This window comes from Coregonus clupeaformis, unplaced genomic scaffold (assembly GCF_020615455.1).
Source record: "Coregonus clupeaformis isolate EN_2021a unplaced genomic scaffold, ASM2061545v1 scaf0327, whole genome shotgun sequence".
NCBI classification, from domain to species: domain Eukaryota; kingdom Metazoa; phylum Chordata; class Actinopteri; order Salmoniformes; family Salmonidae; genus Coregonus; species Coregonus clupeaformis.
The window spans coordinates 176,054-200,390 of NW_025533782.1; the positions used below are offsets into that span (position 1 = coordinate 176,054).

At 45.8% G+C, this 24,337-nt stretch overlaps 1 protein-coding gene across 7 annotated transcripts in view; it reads left to right on the forward strand.

Moving 5' to 3' along the window:
• Positions 1 to 24,337, forward strand: part of LOC121572117 (chromodomain-helicase-DNA-binding protein 3-like) — a 35,374-nt gene that overhangs the window by 2,295 nt on the left and 8,742 nt on the right. For 4 of the 7 annotated variants that reach the window (XR_006658545.1, XM_045214859.1, XM_045214856.1 and 1 more), the window contains exons 2-38: positions 618 to 757; positions 954 to 1,133; positions 1,235 to 1,359; positions 1,589 to 1,878; positions 4,520 to 4,674; positions 4,829 to 4,964; positions 5,484 to 5,665; positions 5,843 to 6,115; positions 6,197 to 6,400; positions 6,592 to 6,809; positions 6,887 to 7,018; positions 7,225 to 7,321; positions 7,511 to 7,702; positions 8,089 to 8,289; positions 8,508 to 8,645; positions 8,860 to 8,981; positions 9,216 to 9,389; positions 9,509 to 9,647; positions 9,871 to 10,002; positions 10,132 to 10,249; positions 10,383 to 10,507; positions 10,899 to 11,130; positions 11,453 to 11,670; positions 11,929 to 12,106; positions 12,494 to 12,580; positions 13,599 to 13,687; positions 13,894 to 14,027; positions 14,279 to 14,423; positions 15,449 to 15,647; positions 15,884 to 16,044; positions 16,159 to 16,522; positions 16,683 to 16,820; positions 17,400 to 17,508; positions 17,906 to 18,038; positions 21,089 to 21,284; positions 21,551 to 21,714; positions 21,896 to 22,022. Coding sequence is in view for 6 of the 7 variants with exons in the window: in XM_045214859.1 (XP_045070794.1) it covers positions 618 to 757; positions 954 to 1,133; positions 1,235 to 1,359; positions 1,589 to 1,878; positions 4,520 to 4,674; positions 4,829 to 4,964; positions 5,484 to 5,665; positions 5,843 to 6,115; positions 6,197 to 6,400; positions 6,592 to 6,809; positions 6,887 to 7,018; positions 7,225 to 7,321; positions 7,511 to 7,702; positions 8,089 to 8,289; positions 8,508 to 8,645; positions 8,860 to 8,981; positions 9,216 to 9,389; positions 9,509 to 9,647; positions 9,871 to 10,002; positions 10,132 to 10,249; positions 10,383 to 10,507; positions 10,899 to 11,130; positions 11,453 to 11,670; positions 11,929 to 12,106; positions 12,494 to 12,580; positions 13,599 to 13,687; positions 13,894 to 14,027; positions 14,279 to 14,423; positions 15,449 to 15,647; positions 15,884 to 16,044; positions 16,159 to 16,522; positions 16,683 to 16,820; positions 17,400 to 17,508; positions 17,906 to 18,038; positions 21,089 to 21,284; positions 21,551 to 21,714; positions 21,896 to 22,022 (6,147 nt within the window). In the remaining variant the exon portion in view is untranslated. The remainder of the gene's footprint in view (positions 1 to 617; positions 758 to 953; positions 1,134 to 1,234; positions 1,360 to 1,588; positions 1,879 to 4,519; positions 4,675 to 4,828; positions 4,965 to 5,483; positions 5,666 to 5,842; positions 6,116 to 6,196; positions 6,401 to 6,591; positions 6,810 to 6,886; positions 7,019 to 7,224; positions 7,322 to 7,510; positions 7,703 to 8,088; positions 8,290 to 8,507; positions 8,646 to 8,859; positions 8,982 to 9,215; positions 9,390 to 9,508; positions 9,648 to 9,870; positions 10,003 to 10,131; positions 10,250 to 10,382; positions 10,508 to 10,898; positions 11,131 to 11,452; positions 11,671 to 11,928; positions 12,107 to 12,493; positions 12,581 to 13,598; positions 13,688 to 13,893; positions 14,028 to 14,278; positions 14,424 to 15,448; positions 15,648 to 15,883; positions 16,045 to 16,158; positions 16,523 to 16,682; positions 16,821 to 17,399; positions 17,509 to 17,905; positions 18,039 to 21,088; positions 21,285 to 21,550; positions 21,715 to 21,895; positions 22,023 to 24,337) is intronic. The other 3 variants (XM_045214857.1, XM_045214858.1, XM_041884039.2) reach the window with 3 other exon arrangements.

Here is a 24,337-nt window from a genome sequence, read left to right on the forward strand (position 1 = left end):
GCCCAGTGAAAAACTTGAATAAAGTGTTGAAAGACTCATTTGGGAAGCCCTTGAATACTGGCTAACTGATCCTCGAAACGTTCAGTGATGTTGTCTTCTAAATAAAGCTATGCCATGTTTGATTGGTTTCTATTTTCCCAATTTTTGATCGCAGGACAAAGATATTGCAATGGATGTAAATTTTTTATATGCCTTACTTTAATGACTCAGCCTCAGTTTTCAAATACCACCATGAATACTATTATTGTGTTTTATACAACACTCATTGACATATAATGTAATAGTAATAATAATAATGCCAGTTATGGCTTTGCTTTTCATTGAACTGATACCAAGCAGCTGTCAAACACACTGACTGGGACTAATTGAGTGTTTGTCAGAATTCAGTCAAGGTAGAAAGACATGTTAAGACACTATAGTCCCTCCCATATGACACACTTGGTGTCAATGCACACATCACAGCAGGCTGGTGAGATGCTTTTGTTGTGCTTAATTGTGTTCAGGAGAGATTAGATAGATGATTCAAAGCCTTCAAAGAGGATTATAGTCAATATGATTTAGTCACAACTCGCTCTCTTTCCATTCATCCCCATCTCCTCTCTTCAAACCCGCCATAGAGGAAGAAGGGGAGGCATCGGACAGGGACAGTCTAGCGAGGAAGAAACGAGGGCCAAAGAAGAAGAAGGAGACAAAGAAGAGGGAGAAGGAGAAAGAGAAAGAAGGAAAACTCTCCAAAGCTAAAAAACGGACAAAGATTGTAAGCTTCTCGGACATTACAATATCACGCCATCTATCGCCATACATTCTGATGACACTTCATTCTATTTTCATTGCTTGATTGAAGTAATTTGTCTAAATAGCTGTGGCATTACGTATTGATCCTCTCCCTCGACCTCTCTTTTATGTTCTCTCACTTTCCCTCTCTCCCCTTCTCTTCTCCTCTCCCCTCTCAGGACAGTGATGTAGAGAGAGACTCGGAGAGAGAGAGAGACTATGGCGAGAACTCCGACAGTGCAGCCAGCGACTTCGTTGTTGAGAAAAAGAAGAAGAAGAAACACAAGGAGAAGAAGGAGAAAAAAAAACAAAAGATGAAAAAAGACAACGGGGACAACACGCAAGAGGAGACAACAAAGGTAAGGACACAACAAAAAAGGGTTGTCATTGTTTTGCTTCTACTTGGCCTCACTCTGATGGCTCTAGTCTAGCTCTCTGATTGGTTGTTTCTTTCCACCAGCCAATAGAACAGAAGACGTCGGCCCAGCTGGCTAAAGACTGGGGTCTGGAGGATGTGGATCATACCTTCACTGAAGACGACTACCGCACACTCACCAACTACAAAGCCTTCAGCCAGTCCATGAGGTACTGTGATGATGTGACGCAGATGACTCTATTTAACTTGAAATCAGACAGGGCCGGTGGCAGAATGTTTAGCCTAGAAACATGTAGCTTATTGCGTCTTGTTCTCAGTCAAAGGGGACAATTTACTGAGTTATTGATTGAGATTAGATTCATAACATACTCATTTAGCTTCCCCCTCTCCCTCTCCCCCTCCTCCTCCTCTTCCTCCTCTTCCTCCTCCCCCTCGCAGGCCCATGATCGCCAAGAAGAACCCTAAGATCCCCATGTCTAAGATGATGACTATCCTGGGGGTCAAGTGGAGGGAGTTCAGCTCCAACAACCCCTTCAAGGGCTCTGGTGCTGCAGCCGTGGCAGCTGCAGCCGCAGCCGCCGCCATTGCCGTCGCCGAGCAGGTCTCCGCGGCAACCCCATCCCCGGAGCCCCCTCCGCCCAGGAAGCAGCCCCAAACCCCCCGGCCGGCCCCCCAGCCGCCACCCCCGCCCCTCCCTCTCCGCAAGGCCAAGACCAAAGAAGGCAAAGGTCAGAAGATTTTGCCTTAGATCATTTGTTTTGGTACTGTCCATTTGTAGCTTGTTTTTGGACACAGGTCCAGGAATGGCTAAAGGATTGCAATATTTACCTGGAGCTAACCCTGCAGATAGCACTACTGGGTGATCTGAAAAGTCATAGTAAATCGATCAATAATATAATAATACTTTTAGCAAAAATGTTTATTTTCAATTTACGATCTGTAGAAACAATGAGAATAGAAAGGTTCAGAACTTTTGTAAAACATCACAGTACAGTTGAAAAATATATGGCAAATAGAAATCCAATATGGATGGTGTTAAGAGATAGATGGGAGGTGTTGAATGGAGCTGAAGGATGGGACTAATAACAACAACTAATAACAACAAGATAACTAATGTAAAGCATACTGTGTCCATAATAAGTATATAGGTTATAGGTTGAGAGCTTTTGTGAAAGAGCACAGTTAGAAAAATATGGCATATAGAAGCAAACCAGATGGACATCATGAAAATGATCGGAGGTTCAGGAGTAAAAACAAACAAAATAGAATTATTGTAGAATTTGACTGTGTCCATGAAATGTATATAGTATGTATGGGCTGGAAGTAGAGGCCAAAGCGTTGTTGTTCACTAGTTTACTCCAATTGGGGAAGGGGTGGTGGGGTTGGAAAGTAATGAAGGGAAATATAATTTAAAAAAGGATATGTGTGTGTGTGTATGGATGTATGTATATATGTATGTATGTATATATATGTGTGTGTGTGTGTGTGTGTGTATGTATGTGTATATGTGTATGTGTGTATATATATGTACAGTGGGGAAAAAAAGTATTTAGTCAGCCACCAATTGTGCAAGTTCTCCCACTTAAAAAGATGAGAGAGGCCTGTAATTTTCATCATAGGTACACGTCAACTATGACAGACAAAATGAGAAGAAAAAAATCCAGAAAATCACATTGTAGGATATTTTATGAATTTATTTGCAAATTATGGTGAAAAATAAGTATTTGGTCAATAACAAAAGTTTCTCAATACTTTGTTATATACCCTTTGTTGGCAATGACACAGGTCAAACGTTTTCTGTAAGTCTTCACAAGGTTTTCACACACTGTTGCTGGTATTTTGGCCCATTCCTCCATGCAGATCTCCTCTAGAGCAGTGATGTTTTGGGGCTGTCGCTGGGCAACACGGACTTTCAACTCCCTCCAAAGATTTTCTATGGGGTTGAGATCTGGAGACTGGCTAGGCCACTCCAGGACCTTGAAATGCTTCTTACGAAGCCACTCCTTCGTTGCCCGGGCGGTGTGTTTGGGATCATTGTCATGCTGAAAGACCCAGCCACGCTTCATCTTCAATGCCCTTGCTGATGGAAGGAGGTTTTCACTCAAAATCTCACGATACATGGCCCCATTCATTCTTTCCTTTACACGGATCAGTCGTCCTGGTCCCTTTGCAGAAAAACAGCCCCAAAGCATGATGTTTCCACCCCCATGCTTCACAGTAGGTATGGTGTTCTTTGGATGCAACTCAGCATTCTTTGTCCTCCAAACACGACGAGTTGAGTTTTTACCAAAAAGTTATATTTTGGTTTCATCTGACCATATGACATTCTCCCAATCCTCTTCTGGATCATCCAAATGCACTCTAGCAAACTTCAGACGGGCCTGGACATGTACTGGCTTAAGCAGTGGGACACGTCTGGCACTGCAGGATTTGAGTCCCTGGCGGCGTAGTGTGTTACTGATGGTAGGCTTTTTTACTTTGGTCCCAGCTCTCTGCAGGTCATTCACTAGGTCCCCCTGTGTGGTTCTGGGATTTTTGCTCACCGTTCTTGTGATCATTTTGACCCCACGGGGTGAGATCTTGTGTGGAGCCCCAGATCGAGGGAGATTATCAGTGGTCTTGTATGTCTTCCATTTCCTAATAATTGCTCCCACAGTTGATTTCTTCAAACCAAGCTGCTTACCTATTGCAGATTCAGTCTTCCCAGCCTGGTGCAGGTCTATAATTATGTTTCTGGTGTCCTTTGACAGCTCTTTGGTCTTGGCCATAGTGGAGTTTGGAGTGTGACTGTTTGAGGTTGTGGACAGGTGTCTTTTATACTCATAACAAGTTCAAACAGGTGCCATTAATACAGGTAACGAGTGGAGGACAGAGGAGCCTCTTAAAGAAGAAGTTACAGGTCTGTGAGAGCCAGAAATCTTGCTTGTTTGTAGGTAACCAAATACTTATTTTCCACCATAATTTGCAAATAAATTCATAAAAAATCCTACAATGTGATTTTCTGGGAAAAAAAATCTAAATTTGTCTGTCATAGTTGACGTGTACCTATGATGAAAATTACAGGCCTCTCTCATCTTTTTAAGTGGGAGAACTTGCACAATTGGTGGCTGACTAAATACTTTTTTCCCCCACTGTATATATGTGTGTATGTATATGTATATATGTATGTATATATATATATTTGCGAGAGAAAAAAACATTTGGGGGATTGGAAGTGATGCAGACAATTACATTGATGGAAGTTACAATCTATCTGAAATATTAAAGGTCAGAAGATGAGGAGGGTGGAGGCGTCTGTTGTAATAGTATGTGTACAGTAGCAGGGTTTGAATTGGAACCATTTACCCCCATCCTCTCCCTGTTTGTCAGGCCCTGGATATAAGAAGAGTCGCAGTAAGAGTCCTCGTGTTCTGGCTGAAAGGAAGAAGGCGGTGGCCGCGGCAGCAGCAGCAAAGGCCAAGAAGATGGCTCCCATACGCATCAAACTGGGGGTGCTAGGCAACAAGAGGAAGAAGAGCAGCTCTGTGAGTTTAACTATGCTATGTACTCTATATGGGTTTATAGATGTGCTGTGTAGGCTACTGTCTGTGGGAGCATGCAGGTATGTGAGCGTCGAGAGATCTGACTGTGTTTCTCTCTCTCGCTCTCTCTCTCCCTCCCTCCCTCACTTCCTCTCAGAGTGGTGATGATGTTGATGAGGAGGAGGATTCGGAGCAGGAGGACTCCAGTGTCCACAGCTCCTCGGTCCGCTCCGACAGCTCGCCCCGCGTCAAGAAGAACAAGAGAGGACGGCCCGCCAAGAAGAAGAAGAAAAGTAAACTCTCTATTCTAATCTGGTGTCTCTCAATCTCTCCCTCTTTCTCTTTCTCCCTCTTCTCTAGCTCTCTCTCTCTCTTTCTCTCGTCCTCTCTCTCCCGGGTCTCTCTCTCTCTGCCACATCTCGTTCCCTCACTACACTCTTAGAAAAAAAGGTGCTATCTAGAACCTTAAAGGGTTCTTCGTCTGTCCCTATAGGAGAACCCTTTGAAGAACCCTTTATGGTTCCAGGTAGAACCCTTTTGAGTTCCAAGTAGAGCTCTTTACACAGAGGGTTCTTCATGGAACCCAAAAGAGTTCGACCTGGAACTAAAAAGGGTTCTCCTATGTATCGGGACAGCCGAAGAACACTTTTGGAACCATTTTTTCTAAGAGTGTACCTTGCGTCTCTCTCCCTCTTATCTTTCTCTCCCTAAATGTGTATATTCTCTCTATGTTCTCTATTTCTCCACCACATCTCTCCCTCTCTCTCCCTCACATTATTCATCTCCCTCTCCCCCACCCCTCTCCCTGTCAGTGCTGGGTGAGGGTGATGTGGAGGGGGATGGTTATGAGACAGACCACCAGGACTACTGTGAGGTGTGCCAGCAGGGAGGGGAGATCATTCTGTGTGACACCTGTCCCAGGGCCTACCACCTGGTCTGTCTGGAGCCTGAGCTGGAGAAGGCCCCCAAGGGCAAGTGGAGCTGCCCCCATTGTGTGAGTTACTGTATTGCTCAAAATGGGTGGTAGTCTTCATGTCTACGATTGATTTATATTATTGTATGGAATGATGTATTACCATTTCGCACCATATACACACTATTCCTTTAAGTGCTCCTCCACCTATTAATTCTCCATGGTCTCGTTCTCCTCTCCTCTTCTCCTCTCCTGCAGGAGAAAGAGGGGATCCAGTGGGAAGCGAAGGATGAGGACTTTGAGGAGTTTGAGGAGGAGAGTGAGGACATTGTGGTACCAGAAGTACCTGGGGTTGGCTTGCTGGTAGGACTAGAGGAAGAGGAGGATGAGCACATGGAGTTCTGCAGGGTCTGTAAGGATGGGGGGGAGCTATTATGCTGCGACACCTGTCCCTCCTCCTACCACATCCACTGCCTCAACCCGCCCCTGCCTGAGATCCCCAACGGAGAGTGGCTGTGTCCGCGCTGCACTGTAAGTCATGTTTGTTTGTTTCCACTTTGTGTGGAACGCTTTGATTCTATTCTATCCTTCATTTTTGCCTTCTTCCCCCAGTGTCCTGCCATCAAGGGCAGGGTACAGAGGATCCTCCACTGGCGATGGGGCGAGCCCCCCGATCCTGTACCCGTGCCCCCCGCCCCCGATACCCCTCCTGATGCTCCCCCGCCGCCCCCCATGAAGGGCAGAGCTGAGAGGGAGTTCTTTGTCAAGCTGACCGGACAGTCCTACTGGCACTGCACCTGGATCACTGAACTACAGGTGAGAGAGGGAGGGAGGGAGAGGCTGAGAAAGAGAGTGAAACAGTTGGAGAAGAGGCTGATGAAACAATATGAAAAACGGAGACGCTTGGCATGCAAGTGTGTCTACCACCTTACTGTCTTGCCTTCCTTGTTTTCATTGAACAAATTCTCTCTATTCCTCTCGACTTTTTCATCCCTCAATCCGTCTAGCTGGAGATCTTCCACTCGGTGATGTTCCGTAACTACCAGAGGAAGACAGATATGGATGAGCCTCCCAGTCTGGACTATGGGTCAGGGGGAGAGGAGGAGAGTGTTAAGAGTGAGAAGAGAAGACTTAAAGATCCAGACTATGCTGCCCTGGATGACAAGTTCTATAAATACGGCATCAAGCCTGAATGGATGATGGTCCACCGCATCATCAACCACAGGTATGTGTGTGTGTGTGTGGGGGGGTTATTGATTGGTATGTCTGCAGTTCAGGCCGTAATGTGTGTGTTTTTCCCAGTGTGGACAAGAAGGGGATATACCACTACCTGGTCAAGTGGAGAGACCTGACCTACGACCAGTGCACATGGGAGAGAGACAATCTGGAGATGCCAGAGTTTGTCATCCACAGGGCCAACTACTGGGCACACAGGTACTGGACTACTGTACTGGCCAACTGGCATCCATGTTGGCACCAAACACTAAAACATTCAAACTCTCTTTGTATTTATAGAGTCAATATGGCAACCGTGGAAGTTCATCTCAAACCAAGTTTGCCCAACTCTGTAGGCTATTGTATATGGTTCTAGAACACCGGATTTTTGATAGGTTGATTGATAGGTTGATTGATTGATTCAGGGATGAGGTGATGAAGGAGGCCCCAGACATGCCGAGGAGGATGAGGAGCATGAGGATGGAGGAGAGCGAAGACCCCCACAGATCACCTGTCAACGACGTGAGTTCTGATTGGCTCATTCACTCTGTAACAGCCACATCTATTGGTCGTCATTCCGGTAGCCAATCAACTAAGACTTCCAAGTCAAAACTCCAGTATCCTTCTTTACTTGTATGTCAATTATATTATCTCCTTTTTTTCCCCTTACATCACCATCCCTCCTCCACTTTCCTTGTGTTTACCTTCCAGCCTACGATAAAGTACGAGGAGCAGCCGGACTTTGTGACGGCGACGGGGGGCACTCTGCACCTGTACCAGCTGGAGGGGCTCAACTGGCTGCGTTTCAGCTGGGCACAGGGCACTGACACCATCCTGGCAGACGAGATGGGGCTGGGCAAGACCATCCAGACCATCGTCTTCCTCTACTCACTCTTCAAAGAGGTAGGACGGCACCGTTGGGAACTCTGTGTACACCTGTACACCTGTATTTTGTATTGCCTGTGCTTCTAGTCCCTTCTAGTTCTTGCCAGGGCTTCTAGTCTCATGTGGCTCAGTTGGTAGGGCATGGCGCTTGCAACGCCAGGGTTGTGGGTTCGATTCCCATGGGGGACGAGTACGAAAAAGGTATGAAAATGTATGCACTCACTACTGTAAGTCTCTCTGGATAAGAGTGTCTGCTAAATTACTAAAATGTAAATTCTAATGTGCAAGGCAAATTCCTTCATGAGGGGTAATAACGCATTCTGTTCTATTCTATGTATTATCAATGGGTCTTTCTGCATCACAGTCACTGTTGTAAATATGGTTCTTTCCTTCCCCCCACCAAGGGCCATACCCGGGGCCCGTTCCTGGTGAGCGCCCCCCTCTCCACCATCATTAACTGGGAGAGAGAGTTTGAGATGTGGGCCCCAGACTTCTACGTGGTGACCTACACAGGGGACAAGGACAGCAGAGCAATCATCAGAGAGAATGAGCTGACCTTCGACGACACAGCAGCTAGAGGAGGGAAGAAAGCCTTCAAACTGAGGGTGAGGAAGGAGGGGACGGAGGGAGGGGAGGAACGACAAGGCTAATAGAAAGAGATGAGAGAAAGGTCTGACCTATGTGTCCTTTGATGACGACCTCAACTAATCTCTGCATCTCCTTCCCCCCATCCTCCTTCCCTGTCTCTCCCAATACAATCTCAATTTTTCTCCCCCATACACCTCTCGATCTCCCTCCCTCCCTCTCTTTCTCTCTTCTCCAGAGAGAAGCCCCTATAAAGTTCCATGTCCTGTTGACCTCCTATGAGCTGGTGACGATAGACCAGACCTCCCTGAAGTCTATAGACTGGGCCTGTCTAGTGGTGGACGAGGCTCACCGCCTCAAGAACAATCAGAGCAAGGTTGGCTGCCACTGTTTGTGTGTGTGTGTGTGTGTGTGTGTGTGTGTGTGTGTGTGTGTGTGTGTGTGTGTGTGTGTATGTGTGTGTGTGTACTGTATATAACCTTACAGAATGTCCTCTTGAAAGACAAGAAAAGTCATAAATCAATCAATCATGTCATTAATCAATCAATCAATGTATTATTGCCTGCGCTTTCTCTCCTCTCCCTGGTCAGTTCTTCAGACGTCTGAATGACTATAAGATTGACCACAAGCTGCTGCTGACTGGTACTCCTCTACAGAACAACCTGGAGGAGCTGTTCCACCTGCTCAACTTCCTCACTCCCAACCGCTTCAAGTAGGGCCAGCCTCACACACACATCTTCACCCATAGAATCACACACACATATACATATAGACGGATACACACTTGGACGTGCTGTATGTATAGATGCACACACTCATATAAACACGCAAACAAACATAAACAGTCCCACATCTCTACTTCTACCTACATGTTTTCAACCAAAATGTCCCCCACTCACCTGACGTCCTTTCTTTCCCCCTGCCCCCTCCCATCCTCTCTCTGTAGTAACCTGGAGGGGTTCCTGGAGGAGTTTGCAGACATCTCCAAGGAGGACCAGATCCAGAAACTCCATGACCTGCTGGGGCCCCACATGTTGAGGAGGCTGAAGGCTGACGTCTTCAAGAACATGCCGGCCAAGACAGAGCTCATCGTACGAGTGGAACTCAGCCCCATGCAGAAGTAAGGGATGGAGAGATGGAGAGATGGAAAAAGAGAGCGAGAGGGGGAGTATTTGACCAGTTAATCATAAAAACAATCACACACTAACTGTGTCATTCTCAATTGATGTATTATAACAGGAAATACTACAAGTTGATTTTGACAAAGAACTTTGAGGCTCTGAACTCTAGAGGAGGTAACCAGGTGTCTCTACTCAACATCATGATGGACCTGAAGAAGTGTGCCAACCACCCCTACCTCTTCCCTGTCGCCTCCATGGTAACTATCATCATAATTATATATTAACTTATGTTACAGGAATATCAACATTTTCCACTGTAAGACTGTAATTCACCTCTGAAATGCAGTACAGTGACACCTTCTGGTAGGTTTGAGTATTATAGATACAAATGTATCCAGCCTATTACAGTTTATTACAGTCCAGGGGGAAAAGTCTAGCAATATATATGGTCATGGTGTGTTCTCTTTACCGTGGTATTAGGAAGCCCGTAAGACTGCAAGCGGAGCGTACGAGGGCACGGACCTCACAAAGGCTTCTGGGAAACTGACTCTTCTGCAGAAGATGATGAGGAAACTGAAGGACCAAGGACACCGCGTGCTGGTCTTCTCACAGGTTGGTACACACACACACACACACACACACACACACACACACACACACGCATGCACTGTTAGCACTTCCGTAACCATTTCTCTGTTCTCTCTCTCTCTCTCCTCCCCCTTTCTCCTCTCTCTCTGGTAGATGACTAAGATGTTGGACCTGTTGGAGGACTTCCTGGACTTTGAGGGTTATAAGTACGAGAGGATCGATGGAGGAATCACAGGAGCGCTCAGACAGGAGGCCATAGACAGGTTCAATGGTGAGGCAGACACTCATAGTCTAAGGGCTCTAGAAACAAAAACCGAGCTTGTAGATGAAAGGGCCCTTTTCAGTTTCTTGTGAGATTTGGGTGAGTGTAATACAACCCCCCCCCCTCCCTCTGTCTCTCTCAGCTCCTGGTGCTCCTCAGTTCTGTTTCCTGCTGTCCACCAGGGCAGGGGGTCTGGGTATTAACCTGGCTACAGCTGACACCGTCATCATCTTCGACTCAGACTGGAACCCCCACAATGACATCCAGGTAGAATGTCTGCCATTCTATAGCCCACAATGTACTCAGATCTGCCATGAATCTACATGAAATGTTGAAATAATGTCCATCAATAGAAATAAGTCTTGACAGCATTCTTGTATCAAATCAAGTCATGTTTATTTGTCGTATGCACAGGATACACATGTACAATGAAATGCTTACTTGCAGGTTCCCTCTCGACAATGTGACAACAATAAGAAATAATAAAAATATTTCTAAAAGCTTGTATGTTTTTTTACCCCTTATTTCATCATTTCTTTTTTCTCTTCTCTACCTCTCTCTGTCTCACTCCTCCTCTCCTCCTCTCCTTCTTTCATTCTCCCTTGTCCCAACCTGCTGTCTCCCTCTTCCCTCCCCCTCTACCCTCCCTCCCCCACAGGCGTTCAGTCGCGCCCACCGCATCGGGCAGGCCAACAAGGTGATGATATATCGCTTCGTGACCCGTGCCAGTGTGGAGGAGCGCATCACCCAGGTGGCCAAAAGGAAGATGATGTTGACCCACCTGGTGGTACGGCCCGGCCTGGGCTCCAAGGCGGGATCCATGTCCAAACAGGAACTGGACGACATCCTCAAGTTCGGCACCGAGGAGCTGTTCAAGGACGAGATCGAATGTGAGTTATTGTCAAGCATTTTGTGGTACCTGTTGATGTGAAGTCGATTTGATTGATGACTGATTGTGAGGGATGGGAGGAGGATAGGAGGAGAGCAGGAGGAGGATGGAGGGATTTCAGATGGAAATATGTGAGGATAGGAGGTGGAGACCTCGTTGCTTATATTTTGGGTATATGTCAGAGATTTGGAAAAACTCTGTAATATGAGCGGTTCGTTAGGGACTAAACTAGCTTTTTTGGGGTTGTTACATACATCTGTATATAGAATGATTTTAGTCACATCCTCATCTTTGTTTCACCACCGTTTCCTATTCCCCCAAAGTCCTCTCACCACCACGTATGTCCACCCTCTCTCCCCTACGGTGTCCAGCGGGGGACAACAGGGACGATGAGGGCAGTGTGATCCACTACGACAGCTCGGCCATCGAGAGGCTGCTGGACCGGAGCCAGGACGCTACGGACGACACAGACATGCAGAACATGAACGAATACCTGAGCTCCTTCAAAGTGGCCCGCTACATGGTCAGAGAGGAGGATAAGGTGAGAGAGGGTGGGAGGGATGGAGAGAGCGGGTTAGAGAGAGAGAGAAGTGATAACATTACTGTTTCAGATTGTAACTTTTTGTATGCTTGCATCTATACAAAAATATTATATAGCACGTTGGTGTATTTGTGTTCCTTTTATGTTGATCTAAACTGTTAACACTTTCCATTGAACTATAGAAGAGTTTATAAGTAGATTATACCACATTGGTTGTATGTAAACTGTTCTTCCATGTTCTTGCATGCGTGTATCCAGATTGAGGAGGTGGAGCGTGAGATCATTAAGCAGGAGGAGTGTGTGGACCCAGAATACTGGGAGAAGCTGCTGAGACACCACTATGAGCAGCAGCAGGAGGACCTGGCCAGTAAACTGGGCAAGGGCAAGAGGAACCGCAAGCCTGTCAACTACAACGACGCAGCACAGGAGGACCAAGGTAGGTAGTTGGTAACCATCAGTCGTGGTTGTCACAGAGATGGATGTAGGTGTTGTTAGTTGTTACTAGCATGCATCACTATGGCAACCTGGGGGCATTCTGAATAAACTTTTTTGTTGATAAAATACGTGTTAGACTTCTCCTACTTTGTGTCTTGTCTATATATTGGTTCATTCATGGTTGATAAAAAAAACTTGTGCTCTTTGATAGATTTAGATCATTTCATACATGGTCTCTGTGCAATACGTTAGGTAATGCTAAAGTAATGCTAAAGTAATGCTAAAAGAATGCTAAAGTAATGCTAAAGTTTTGCTAAAGTATTGCTAGTAGTAGCTGCATGGGGATACTGGGCCTAGCCTATTGACGGTACACCATGTGCTGTTTCAGAGTGGCATGCTGGTATTTCAGATAACCAGTCCGAGTACTCTGTGGGCTCCGAGGAGGAGGATGAAGACTTCGACGAGAGGCCAGAAGGTAGGCCTAAGTACAGAAGGCACAACACATTTGGAATGAAGCCTTCTCTGTTGAATGCGTTGTGATAGATAGGTTATTTTATTCTCAACTTAGTGAATAGATTTTAAAGGAGAGACTAGATTGATATTATGTCTACTTTATTAGTACCCGTGCTTGACTTGGGCAGGAGCTCAACGGAGCTTGAATATTAGCTCCAAAGTATTGTGGAGCTACTGCACCTAAATACTGTATAAACAGTACCGGCACCCAAAATGAGTACCGGAAACCTATTTCAGTCCAAGTCAACTACATTTACATTACATTTACATTTACGTCATTTAGCAGACGCTCTTATCCAGAGCGACTTACAAATTGGTGCATTCACCTAGCCAGTGGGATAACCACTTTACAGTTCCCGCTGGGCTGAGCGGGAACTGTGCTTCAGCAGAGGTAGGGGAGCCAGCAGGCCAGAGGTGGATGAACGCAATGCCCTCGTTTGGGTGTAGGGACTGGTCAGAGCCTGAAGGTACGGAGGTGCCGTTCCCCTCACAGCTCCGTAGGCAAGCACCATGGTCTTGTAGCAGATGCGAGCTTCAACTGGAAGCCAGTGTAGTGTGCGGAGGAGCGGGGTGACGTGAGAGAACTTGGGAAGGTTGAACACCAGACGGGCTGCGGCATTCTGGATGAGTTGTAGGGGTTTAATGGCACAGGCAGGGAGCCCAGCCAACAGCGAGTTGCAGTAATCCAGACGGGAGATGACAAGTGCCTGGATTAGGACCTGTGCCGTGTCCTGTGTAAGGCAGGGTCGTACTCTCATAAGTACTACGCTGGTTACCACCCACTCTCCTGACTTCTCCTCTTTTCTCTCTCTCTCTCTCTCTCTCTCTCTCTCTCTCTCTCTCTCTCTCTCTCTCTCTCTCTCTCTCTCTCTCTCTCTCTCTCTCTCTCTCTCTCTCTCTCTCTCTCTCTCTCTCTCTCTCTCTCTCTCTCTCTCTCGCTCTCTCTCTCTCTCTCTCTCTCTCTCCCTCCCTCCCTCCAGGTTCTCGCAGACAGTCACGCCGCCAGATGAGGAATGAGAGAGACAAGCCGCTGCCCCCCCTGTTGGCCAGAGTGGCCGGCAACCTGGAGGTTAGACACAATAACCTGCTGTTCTTGCTGACATTTATGAATGCTGTATATGGGTTATGAATGTGTTATGAAGTCCTTATGTAGGTACCCTTCACCTGGACACCAATCTCTCGCTGTCCTCCTTCTTATGGCTTATGAACTGCATATGAATGCAATGTGTATGGGTTATAATGTCCTTATGTCCTCTCTCCCCTCTACCCCTCTAGGTGTTGGGCTTCAACACACGCCAGCGGAAGGCCTTCCTAAACGCGGTGATGCGTTGGGGCATGCCCGCCCAGGATGCCTTCTCCTGCCAGTGGCTGGTCAGAGACCTGAGGGGCAAGAGTGAGAAGGAGTTCAAGTGAGTGGAGAGGGACTGTGATTGTTTGCGTCATAGGCTACAGTATGCGCTTACACTAAGATCTTCATACTACAATGTAGTTGCTGGTCTGGTCCCTCTCTGTTTGCTGTTTTCTCAACCTTTTTCTCTCTCCCCCCTCCCCTTTTTCTGCTCTCCTACTGCCTCTCTTTTTGTCTGGTTCTCTCTCTCCCTCACTTCTCTCCTCTTTTGTGTCACTCTCTTTCCCCTCTCCTCTCCTCTCTCTCTTTCAGGGCGTATGTGTCTCTGTTCATGCGTCACCTGTGTGAGCCCGTGGCCGACGGCGCCGAGACGTTTGCCGACGGCGTGCCGAGGGAGGGCCTGTGCCGTCAGCCCGTGCTGACCCGCATCGGGGTCATGTCCCTGGTCAAGAAGAAGGTCAGGGGTCAAAGTGTATCCTAGCAACCATAATGCTAAGCTAACAGGCTAGCTAGCTAGCTACATTTCAACCAATAGCAACTGTCGTTTTTTTTAGCACATCTGTCAACCATTCAGACCTATCAGACCAGAATCTATCAAAGGAAATCATATAAGGACATTTTTTTTCCAGGCTGTGACTTCCTCGTGACATAAAGATACATCAATGAATAGACACAGAAATTAGGGCCCATTTCTTCCCAGGGACAGAGACTGTTGGCTAGAATAGAATTAGAACAGTACAGAACAGAACAGTATAGGACAGTACAGCACAGAACAGTATAGGACAGCACAGAACAGTATAGGACAGTACAGAACAGTATAGGACAGTATAGTACAGAACAGAACAGTATAGGACAGTATAGGACAGTACAGAACAGTATAGGACAGTACAGCACAGAACAGTACAGAACAGTATAGGACAGTACAGAACAGAACAGTATAGGACAGTACAGCACAGAACAGTATAGGACAGTACAGAACAGTACAGAACAGTACAGAACAGTATAGGACAGTATAGAACAGTACAGTATAGTACAGTACAGAACAGTATAGGACAGTATAGAACAGTACAGTATAGTACAGTACAGAACAGTATAGGACAGTATAGAACAGTACAGAACAGTACAGAACAGTATAGGACAGTATAGAACAGTACAGGATAGGACAGTACAGTACAGAACATGCAGAACAGAACAGTACAGTACAGAACATGCAGAACAGAACAGTACAGTACAGAACATGCAGAACATAACAGTACAGTACAGAACATGCAGACCAGAACAGAACAGTACAGAACAGTACAGAACAGACTGTAAGTCGCTTTGGATAAAAGCGTCTGCTAAATGGCATATTATTAATATTATTATTAACAGTACAGAACAGTACAGTACAGAATAGAATACTTTATAGCCAGTCAACAATGATTGACAGCTGCTTGGTCCTGTCACTGAACCGCATCCCCTCCCCTCCTCTCTCCACCTCAGATCCAGGAGTTTGAGCACATCAATGGGCGGTGGAGTCTCCCAGAGCTGAAGCCAGAGATGAAGCCTGAGGCTCTGAGACCAGAGGTCAGTGTGTCTTCTTCCTCCAGAGCCTCCTCCCCTGGAGGTACCATGAAGACTGCCACGCCCACCCCTGATCCCAGCTGTACCTCAGACAACACCCCCTGCACCTCTAAACCAGGTGGGTGAACAAAGACACATGTCACACACACACACACACACACACACACACACAGGCAGGCACGCAGCTCAAAACATATCCAGCAGAGGGCACTCCAAGTCTGACTGTGATAACTTGTGTGTGTGTGTGTGTGTGTGTGTGTGAGTGTGTGTGTGTAATATGTGAGTGTGTATGTGTGTGTGTAATATGTGTGTGTGTGAGCGAGAGATGACCCTCTGCCTGTGTGTTGTGGTCAGCTACCCCTGCTCCCTCAGAGAAACTAGAGAAGAACGGGAAAGATGGAGAGGAGGGAGAGAAGGAGGAGGGTAAGGCCCCGTCTGAGCCAGAGAAAAATGGAGAGAAGGAGGAGGAAGGGGGTAAAGAGGTAGAGAGCAACAGGAGTGCAGATCCTGAAGAGGTGAGAGATTGAATGTTATTAATTACACAGTTCACAGTCTTAATAAATCTTGCTAACCTACGTACAGTTATACCAACAACTGTCACTGAACACTATGTTTTGTCTTGTCCACAGCCTCCAATCCCTACGAAGGAAGCTCCACAAGAATTATCCCCTAGTACAACAACAGACAAGGAAGAGAGTGGTACAAAAGAGGAGGAGTGGAAAGAAACAAAAACGACTGACACGCCTCCGGCCCCAGTGGAGGAGAAGAAAGAAGAAGAGGAGAGTACGGAGGGCACACCGGGAGAAACAACTAAACAAGGGTCGGAGGTCAAAGATGAGAAACCAGGTAGTGTAACGCTCTCGCCTGGAGAGAAGGAGGAGGAGAAGGAGAAGGGAAGAGAGACGGAGAAGAGCGAGGAAGCCCCTGTCGCCACAGAAGCGTCAGACAACAAGGAAAAGATGGACAGACAGCAACCCTCTGACGTGATGAAAGGTGAGTGACCTCACCTGTCTGTCCATCCGTCCATCCATCTGTACCTGTCTGTTAGTTAGTCAGTTAGTTAGTGACTCACTAAGTAAATGTACACTCTTAGGTATATTTCAGTGGCATCCACTGATCTAAAGGAACTTGCTTGTGTTTGTCTTGCTCACAGAGGAAGTAAAAGGTGAAAAGGATGCTGGGAAAGAAGTGGCGAAGGAGGAGGTTGCCAAAGACACCTTGCCGAAACCCCCCATCATCCCCCCCGAGCGACGGCGCTTCATGTTCAACATCGCTGACGGGGGCTTCACGGGTAAATTACCCCTCTCATATGACCCCTGTCATATCTGGTACTGTGTGTTAGAGCTGTGGCAGAACTCACGCTGTATCAAGGGTTGTTTCAACATTAATTCAACGTTATGTTGATGTTCCCACACACTGATCTCCACACACAGTGATTCAGTATCATGGGTTGTTTTAACATGAGTGTTTTAACATTGACACAACATTGTGTTTACTTTTTCCTGCAGAGGTCCAGAACACCCTCAGTCAGTATCACAGGTTGTTGTTATAACATTGATACAATATTATGTTGACTTTCCCCTGCAGAGATGCACACACTGTGACAGAAAACACAGGTTGTTCATTTAACATTAAAACAACATTATGTTGACGTTATAACATTGACCCTACATTATGCTGACGTTTCACCCTGCAGAGCTGCACACGCTGTGGCAGAACTCACAGGTTGTTTTAACATTGTTATAACATTGACCCTACATTATGCTGACGTTTCACCCTGCAGAGCTGCACACGCTGTGGCAGAACTCACAGGTTGTTTTAACATTGTTATAACATTGACCCTACATTATGCTGACATTTCACCCTGCAGAGCTGCATACGCTGTGGCAGAATGAGGAGCGGGCGGCCATCTCCTCTGGGAAGATGAATGAGATCTGGCACCGGCGGCACGACTTCTGGCTGCTGGCGGGAATCGTTCTGTATCCTTGACGGCGGTTGCCAAGGAGACTGTCTTGTGGTGTTTATTTATCGATCTTGCTGCGACAGTGGCTTCTTGTTAGACGTCAACAAGTCCACCCACTGATGCCTTTGTGTAGCAGAGAAGTATTAGATTGTGTCTGCAGAGATCTGCACACGGAATAGAGATTGGAAGTCCATTCTGTTTGTTCTATGTCTTTCACTAGAATGCCCCCTAACACAAGAAACACAATAATGATCTAAAAGAATTCGATAGGAATAAGCTTGATGATGATAGCCCTATTCATAGGCTTGGTAGAAGTTGTTCTAAAATACTAAATACTACTGACAGGCTAGATGTTGGTTTGGGATTGGCCAATTATGTATTGAGCTGTATGACCCTTGACCTCTACGTATCAGTCATGGGTACGCGAGGTGGCAGGACATCCAGAACGACCCCCAGTTCGCCATTGTCAACGAGCCCTTCAAGTCGCAGGCCAACAAGGGCAACTTCCTGGAAATGAAGAACAAGTTCCTGGCCCGCCGCTTCAAGGTACGACACCACATGGTGTGACATAAAATGACATAGTATGACATAAACTGACATGACATAGCATGACATGACATACAGTGAGGGAAAAAAGTATTTGATCCCCTGCTGATTTTGTACGTTTGCCCACTGATAATTTTAATGGTAGGTTTATTTGAACAGTGAGACAGAATAACAACAAAACAATCCAGAAAATGCATGTCAAAAATGTTATAAATTGATTTGCATTTTAATGAGGGAAATAAGTATTTGACCCTCTCTCAATCAGAAAGATTTCTGGCTCCCAGGTGTCTTTTATACAGGTAACGAGTTGTGATTAGGAGCACACTCTTAAAGGGAGTGCTCCTACTCTCAGCTTGTTACCAGTATAAAAGACACCTGTCCACAGAAACAATCAATCAATCAGATTCAAAAATCTCCACCATGGCCAAGACCAAAGAGCTCCCCAAGGATGTCAGGGACAAGATTGTAGACCTACACAAGGCTGGAATGGGCTACAAGACCATCGCCAAGCAGATTGGTGAGAAGGTGACAACAGTTGGTGTGATTATTCGCAAATGGAAGAAACACAAAAGAACTGTCAATCTCCCTCGGCCTGGGGCTCCATGCAAGATCTCACCTCGTGGAGTTGCAATGATCATGAGAACGGTGAGGAATCAGCACAGAACTACACGGGAGGATCTTGTCAATGATCTCAAGGCAGCTGGGACCATAGTCACCAAGAAAACAATTGGTAACACACTACGCCGTGAAGGACTGAAATCCTGCAGCGCCCTCAAGGTCCCCCTACTCAAGAAAGCACATATACAGGCCCGTCTGAAGTTTGCCAATGAACATCTGAATGATTCAGAGGAGAACTGGGTGAAAGTGTTGTGGTCAGATGAGACCAAAATGGAGTTCTTTGGCATCAACTTAACTCGCCGTGTTTGGAGGAGGAGGAATGCTGCCTATGACCCCAAGAACACCATCCCCACCTGTCAAACATGGAGGTGGAAACATTATGCTTTGGGGGTGTTTTTCTGCTAATGGGACAGGACAACTTCACCGCATCAAAGGGACGATGGACGGGGCCATGTACCGTCAAATCTTGGGTGAGAACCTCCTTCCCTCAGACAGGGCATTGAAAATGGGTCGTGGATGGGTATTCCAGCATGACAATGACCCAAAACATACGGCCAAGGCAACAAAGGAGTGGCTCAAGAAGAAGCACATTAAGGTCCTGGAGTGGCCTAGCCAGTCTCCAGACCTTAATCCCATAGAAAATCTATGGGAGCTGAAGGTTCGAGTTGCCAAACATCAGCCTCGAAACCTTAATGACTTGGAGAAGATCTGCAAAGAGGAGTGGGACAAAATCCCTCCTGAGATGTGTGCAAACCTGGTGGCCAACTACAAGAAACGTCTGACCTCTGTGATTGCCAACAAGGGTTTTGCCACCAAGTACTAAGTCATGTTTTGCAGAGGGGTCAAATACTTATTTCACTCATTAAAATGCAAATACATTTATAACATTTTTGACATGATTTTTTCTGGATTTTTGTTTTGTTATTCTGTCTCTCACTGTTCAAATAAAACTACCGTTAAAATTATAGACTGATCATTTCTTTGTCAGTGGGCAAACGTACAAAATCAGCAGGGGATCAAATACTTTTTTCCCTCACTGTAGCATAGCAATATAGCATGGCATAGCATACATAGCGTAGCATAACTAAAAGGCCAGGAAACACTCTGGGCCCTACACATCACATGACATACTATAAGATAACCATCACATAACTATGACACAACACAACCATGACACAGACAAGATTAACACAATTCAGGACATACAGTGAGCTCCAAATGTATTGGGACAGACATTTTGTTGGTGTTGTTTTGGCTCTGTACTCCAGCACATTGGATTTAAAATGGTACAATGTCAGCTTTAATTTTAGCATATTTTCATCCATATCGGGTGAACCGTTTAGAAATTACAGCACTTTTTGTACATAGTCCCCCCATTTTAGTGGACCAAATGTATTGGGACAAAATCACTTATATGTGTATTAAGTATTTGGTCCCATATTCCTAGCACGCAATGACTACATCAAGCTTGTGGCTCTACCAATGTGAGATACAATTGCTGTTTGTTTTAGTTGTGTTTCATACCACTTGTAGCTCAGTTGGTAGAGCATGGCGTTTGCAACGCCAGGGTTGTGGGTTCGATTCCCACGGGGGGCCAGTATGAAAATAAAAAAGAATAATGTATGCACTAACTGTAAGTCGCTCTGGATAAGAGCGTCTGCTAAATGACGTAAATGTAAATACACATATAAGTGAATTTGTCCCAATACGTTTGGTCCCCTAAAATGGGGGTACTATGTACAGAAAGTGCTGTAATTTCGAAACAGTTCACCCGATATGGATGAAAATACCCTCAAATTAAAGCTGATAGTCCGCACTTCATTGTATCATTACAAATCCAAAGTGCTGAAGTACAGAGCCCAAAAAAATTGGCATTGTCCCAATACTTTTGGAGCTCACTGTATTTAAGTACAATTTAATACCTAATAGAAAACATCTGTTTGAAGGATGAGAGACAGATATTGGGTTGACAGACAGATACCAGGGTGGTATTGCTGACCGGTGCATTTGTGAAATGGGACTCATCCTGTTTTTGATGGTCTCACATGTTTCATGCCCTGACCTCAACATCCGCATTCTCTCTCTCACGCAATGACAGTGGCTAAAATAACACTGTAAATATGAATATTTTCTCTAGAATGTATCCAGACATCATCTGTCTTTTTCTGACAAATTCTTCTTCTTCTCATGCAATCCTCAATTTCTGTTTATCTCTCTCCTCTTATTTACTATTTTTCTCGAACATCTTCCTCATTACGATTCAGATAAATTAAACTCAATAAAACCTTCTTGCAATGAAATGTAGAACCTACTGTACATGTTGGCCAGATATATGTCAAGAAGCAGAAGAGTTTTATGACGATCCTTGATGAAAGAACTGACTCACCCCCCCCCCCCCCTCTCTCCCCTTTCCCCCCTCCCTCTCCCCCCAGTTATTAGAGCAGGCCCTGGTGATCGAGGAGCAGCTGAGGAGGGCAGCCTACCTGAATATGACCCAGGACCCAGTCCACCCCGCCATGGCCCTGAACGCCCGCTTCGCCGAGGTGGAGTGTTTGGCCGAGTCCCACCAGCACCTCAGCAAGGAGTCCTTGGCCGGGAACAAACCGGCCAACGCAGTGCTGCACAAGGGTGAGGGACACACACACAAACCTCAAATCTCCCCCTTCTGTGTGTGTGTGGTGTGTGTCTGTACGCGTTTATATCAGAAATAAGGATAAAGAAACAATCTCCCAGACTTTACCTCAAACCTAGTGGGAGACTGATAGAGTATGTAGTTGATGGTTAATACTAATAAACCAATAGCTGTTTGTAATGGTTAACAGTAATTGACTAATCTAATAGCTGCTTGGAATGGTTAATGGAATGAATTGACTGTTGAGTTGTTGTAATGTCAGTGCTGAACCAGTTGGAGGAGCTGCTGAGTGACATGAAGGCTGACGTGACGCGGCTCCCTGCCACACTGTCCCGGGTCCCGCCCATCGCCGCACGCCTGCAGATGTCAGAGAGAAGCATCCTCAGCAGACTAGCCAGCAAGGGTACCGACACACACACACCCCCGGTGAGTAGACTGAGTACACACACACACATACACACACAGTAACGCAAGCTCGCGCACACGCATACACACAAACTACCTGTGAACACACACACACACACACACTCAGGCTTCTGATTATTCCTTTTGATTTCGATCGATCATCAAATTGACAGTCTGTCCCCCCTCCCTCCCTCTCCTCCAGACCATCCCTCCAGGACCCTACGCCACTCCTCAGAACTTTGGACCCACCTTCACCCCCGTCCCCCCGGGAGTCTTACCCATGGGAGGAGCCAACTACAGCCAGATGCCCCCTGGATCCTTCGTATCAGGTCAGTGGCTACACCCATTCACTGAGAAGGGCTTTCCAAAACTACTAATGAATGATTCACTGTTCCTATCAGTTAGACGTGCTTTTCTGGGTTGCTACTCTGCAGCAGCTGCATTTCTTGCCGAAACCATTCATTTATTATCTGATAAAGTCAACAAGTCACTAGAAATCCTTAATCAGTGAAGCTTTGGAAAAAATGTGGTTTGTGTTTACGGTGTGTGTGTGTGTGTGTGTGTGTGTGTGTGTGTGTGTACTTGTTCCAAGCGGAGAAGACAAATCCATTTAGCTTAAGCTGCAGTACCTATGAGAGTATGTATTATACTAGATTATAAACTGGATGGTTCGAGCCCTGAATGCTGATTGGCTGACAGCCGTTGTATATCAGACCGTATACCACGGGTATGACAAAATATTTATTTTTACTGCTCTAATTACGTTGGTAACCAGTTTATAATAGCAAAAAGGCACCTCGGGGGTTTGTGGTATATGGCCAATATACTACGGCTAAGGGCTGTGTCCAGGGACTCCGCGTTGCGTTGTGCATAAGAACAGCCCTTAGCGTGGTATATTAGCCAAATACCACACTCCCTCGTGCCTTATTGCTTAAGTATTCCACTATATTTGTGTTAATGTAGACCTAATAAGGTATAGTTTAGAATGCATTGGCTTCTGGCTTTGGCAACTTGGACAGATGGGTCAAATCTGTTCCAGATATGCATGAGGAATGTAGCATCTTTATATGGTCATACATTTTGTAGTGAGATATTTGCATCTGTTGCTATATCGATCATTATGGTGAGGTTAATGCTTCTAGGCCTTTTCACACTGCATTGTTCTTAGCCCCGGGCTAAGACTGGCCCTGGGCTAGCTTATCCTGTGTTCACATAAGCATCTCTTAACCCTGGGCTAAGCTTGAACCCTGGGCTAAGGATTCACACTTGTATTCCAAAGCCCTGGGATAATGGACAAACACAACAAGCGACCAGCATTCTGTTTCTGCCACGCGACCAATTTTATAAGCAATAAGGCATTTATTAACACATTCTTTTTCCTATTGCTTCTGGCCTAGCATTTTATTTCCAACAGTGATGGTTTGTATAAACCTTGCTGTCTGCCTGTCCGACCTTCGGAAACAATCTTTCACCCTTGAAATGCGATCTTATAGAGAATGCTGTGCAAGGAAGATACATAAACTTTTCTGATCCAGGCAAAATCATGCAACAATATTATTATCATGGATAGCTATATACAATTAAATGTCAATAGAAAACCTATGAAAACAGATGGAAATGGAGCATTTGCTGCCCTTCCAGCTGTAGAGTTTGTGGCTTCAGAGGCTAGCTAAATAAAACCCACTGGGCACAGATGTCAATTCAACATCTATTCCACGTTGGTTCAATGTAATTTCATTAAAATAATGTGGAAACAACATTGATTCAACCCATGTGTGCCCAGTGGGAAGACGTTGGCCAGCCTGCATAGCAACCATTTTTGTTAGCCATAGCAGCCAATGTTTTTGCACGGATGAAAGTATAATTTTTTGGGGTCAAGTTTTTGTCCTCAGGTGGAAAGATGAAATAGTATACATTTACTTATCAAAATAGTGTGCAGAACGCATCACAGGCATCACAAGCATATGCAAAGTGCAGCTTTTGTGATTGGACAGTGACAATTCTATGCGTTGTTCTTGACCCCGTTTCACACTGGCTATTCTTGCACCGTGTTTCTGGGGCTAGCCCTGAAAAGTCGGCGCTAACCCTGCTCCGGAGCAGGGCCAGCTAGCCCTGGGCTAAGGTTGTTGCTAGCCCACTTTAGAATGTGCATGTGTGAACACTTGATTAGCCCTGGGCTAAAATCTCTCTTAGCCCTGGGCTAAGGTGCCATGTGCCCTGGGCTAAGGTGCCATGTGAACGCGCCTAGAAGACAGTGTGTAGTAATCACCTGTTTTTTCTCAAATGGTACTATGGGAATACTCCATGGTTTATAACAGCATTCTAAGCACTATTTACTGAAGAAAACTGAGTTGAGATTGGCCCCTCATCTGTCATGGTTCAATAAACCCTGGCAATGCCGGAGACACTTAGATCAGTGAGATCCACTTTGTCTCTGTTTTCATTGCTGTTAGTGTTGACAGATGGCCACCTGAAGTAGTCAGGTTCACAGCCAATCACAATCTCTGATGTCAACATTTTTTAAAAACTTTGGGGCGGATCCCTCAGAACTGGAATGATGTCATTCTATTTCTATGGTGAATCCTAACTTCCACTTAAGTTGAACTTTCAATGAGTCCTGCATTGATGTCAATATTGGGAGATT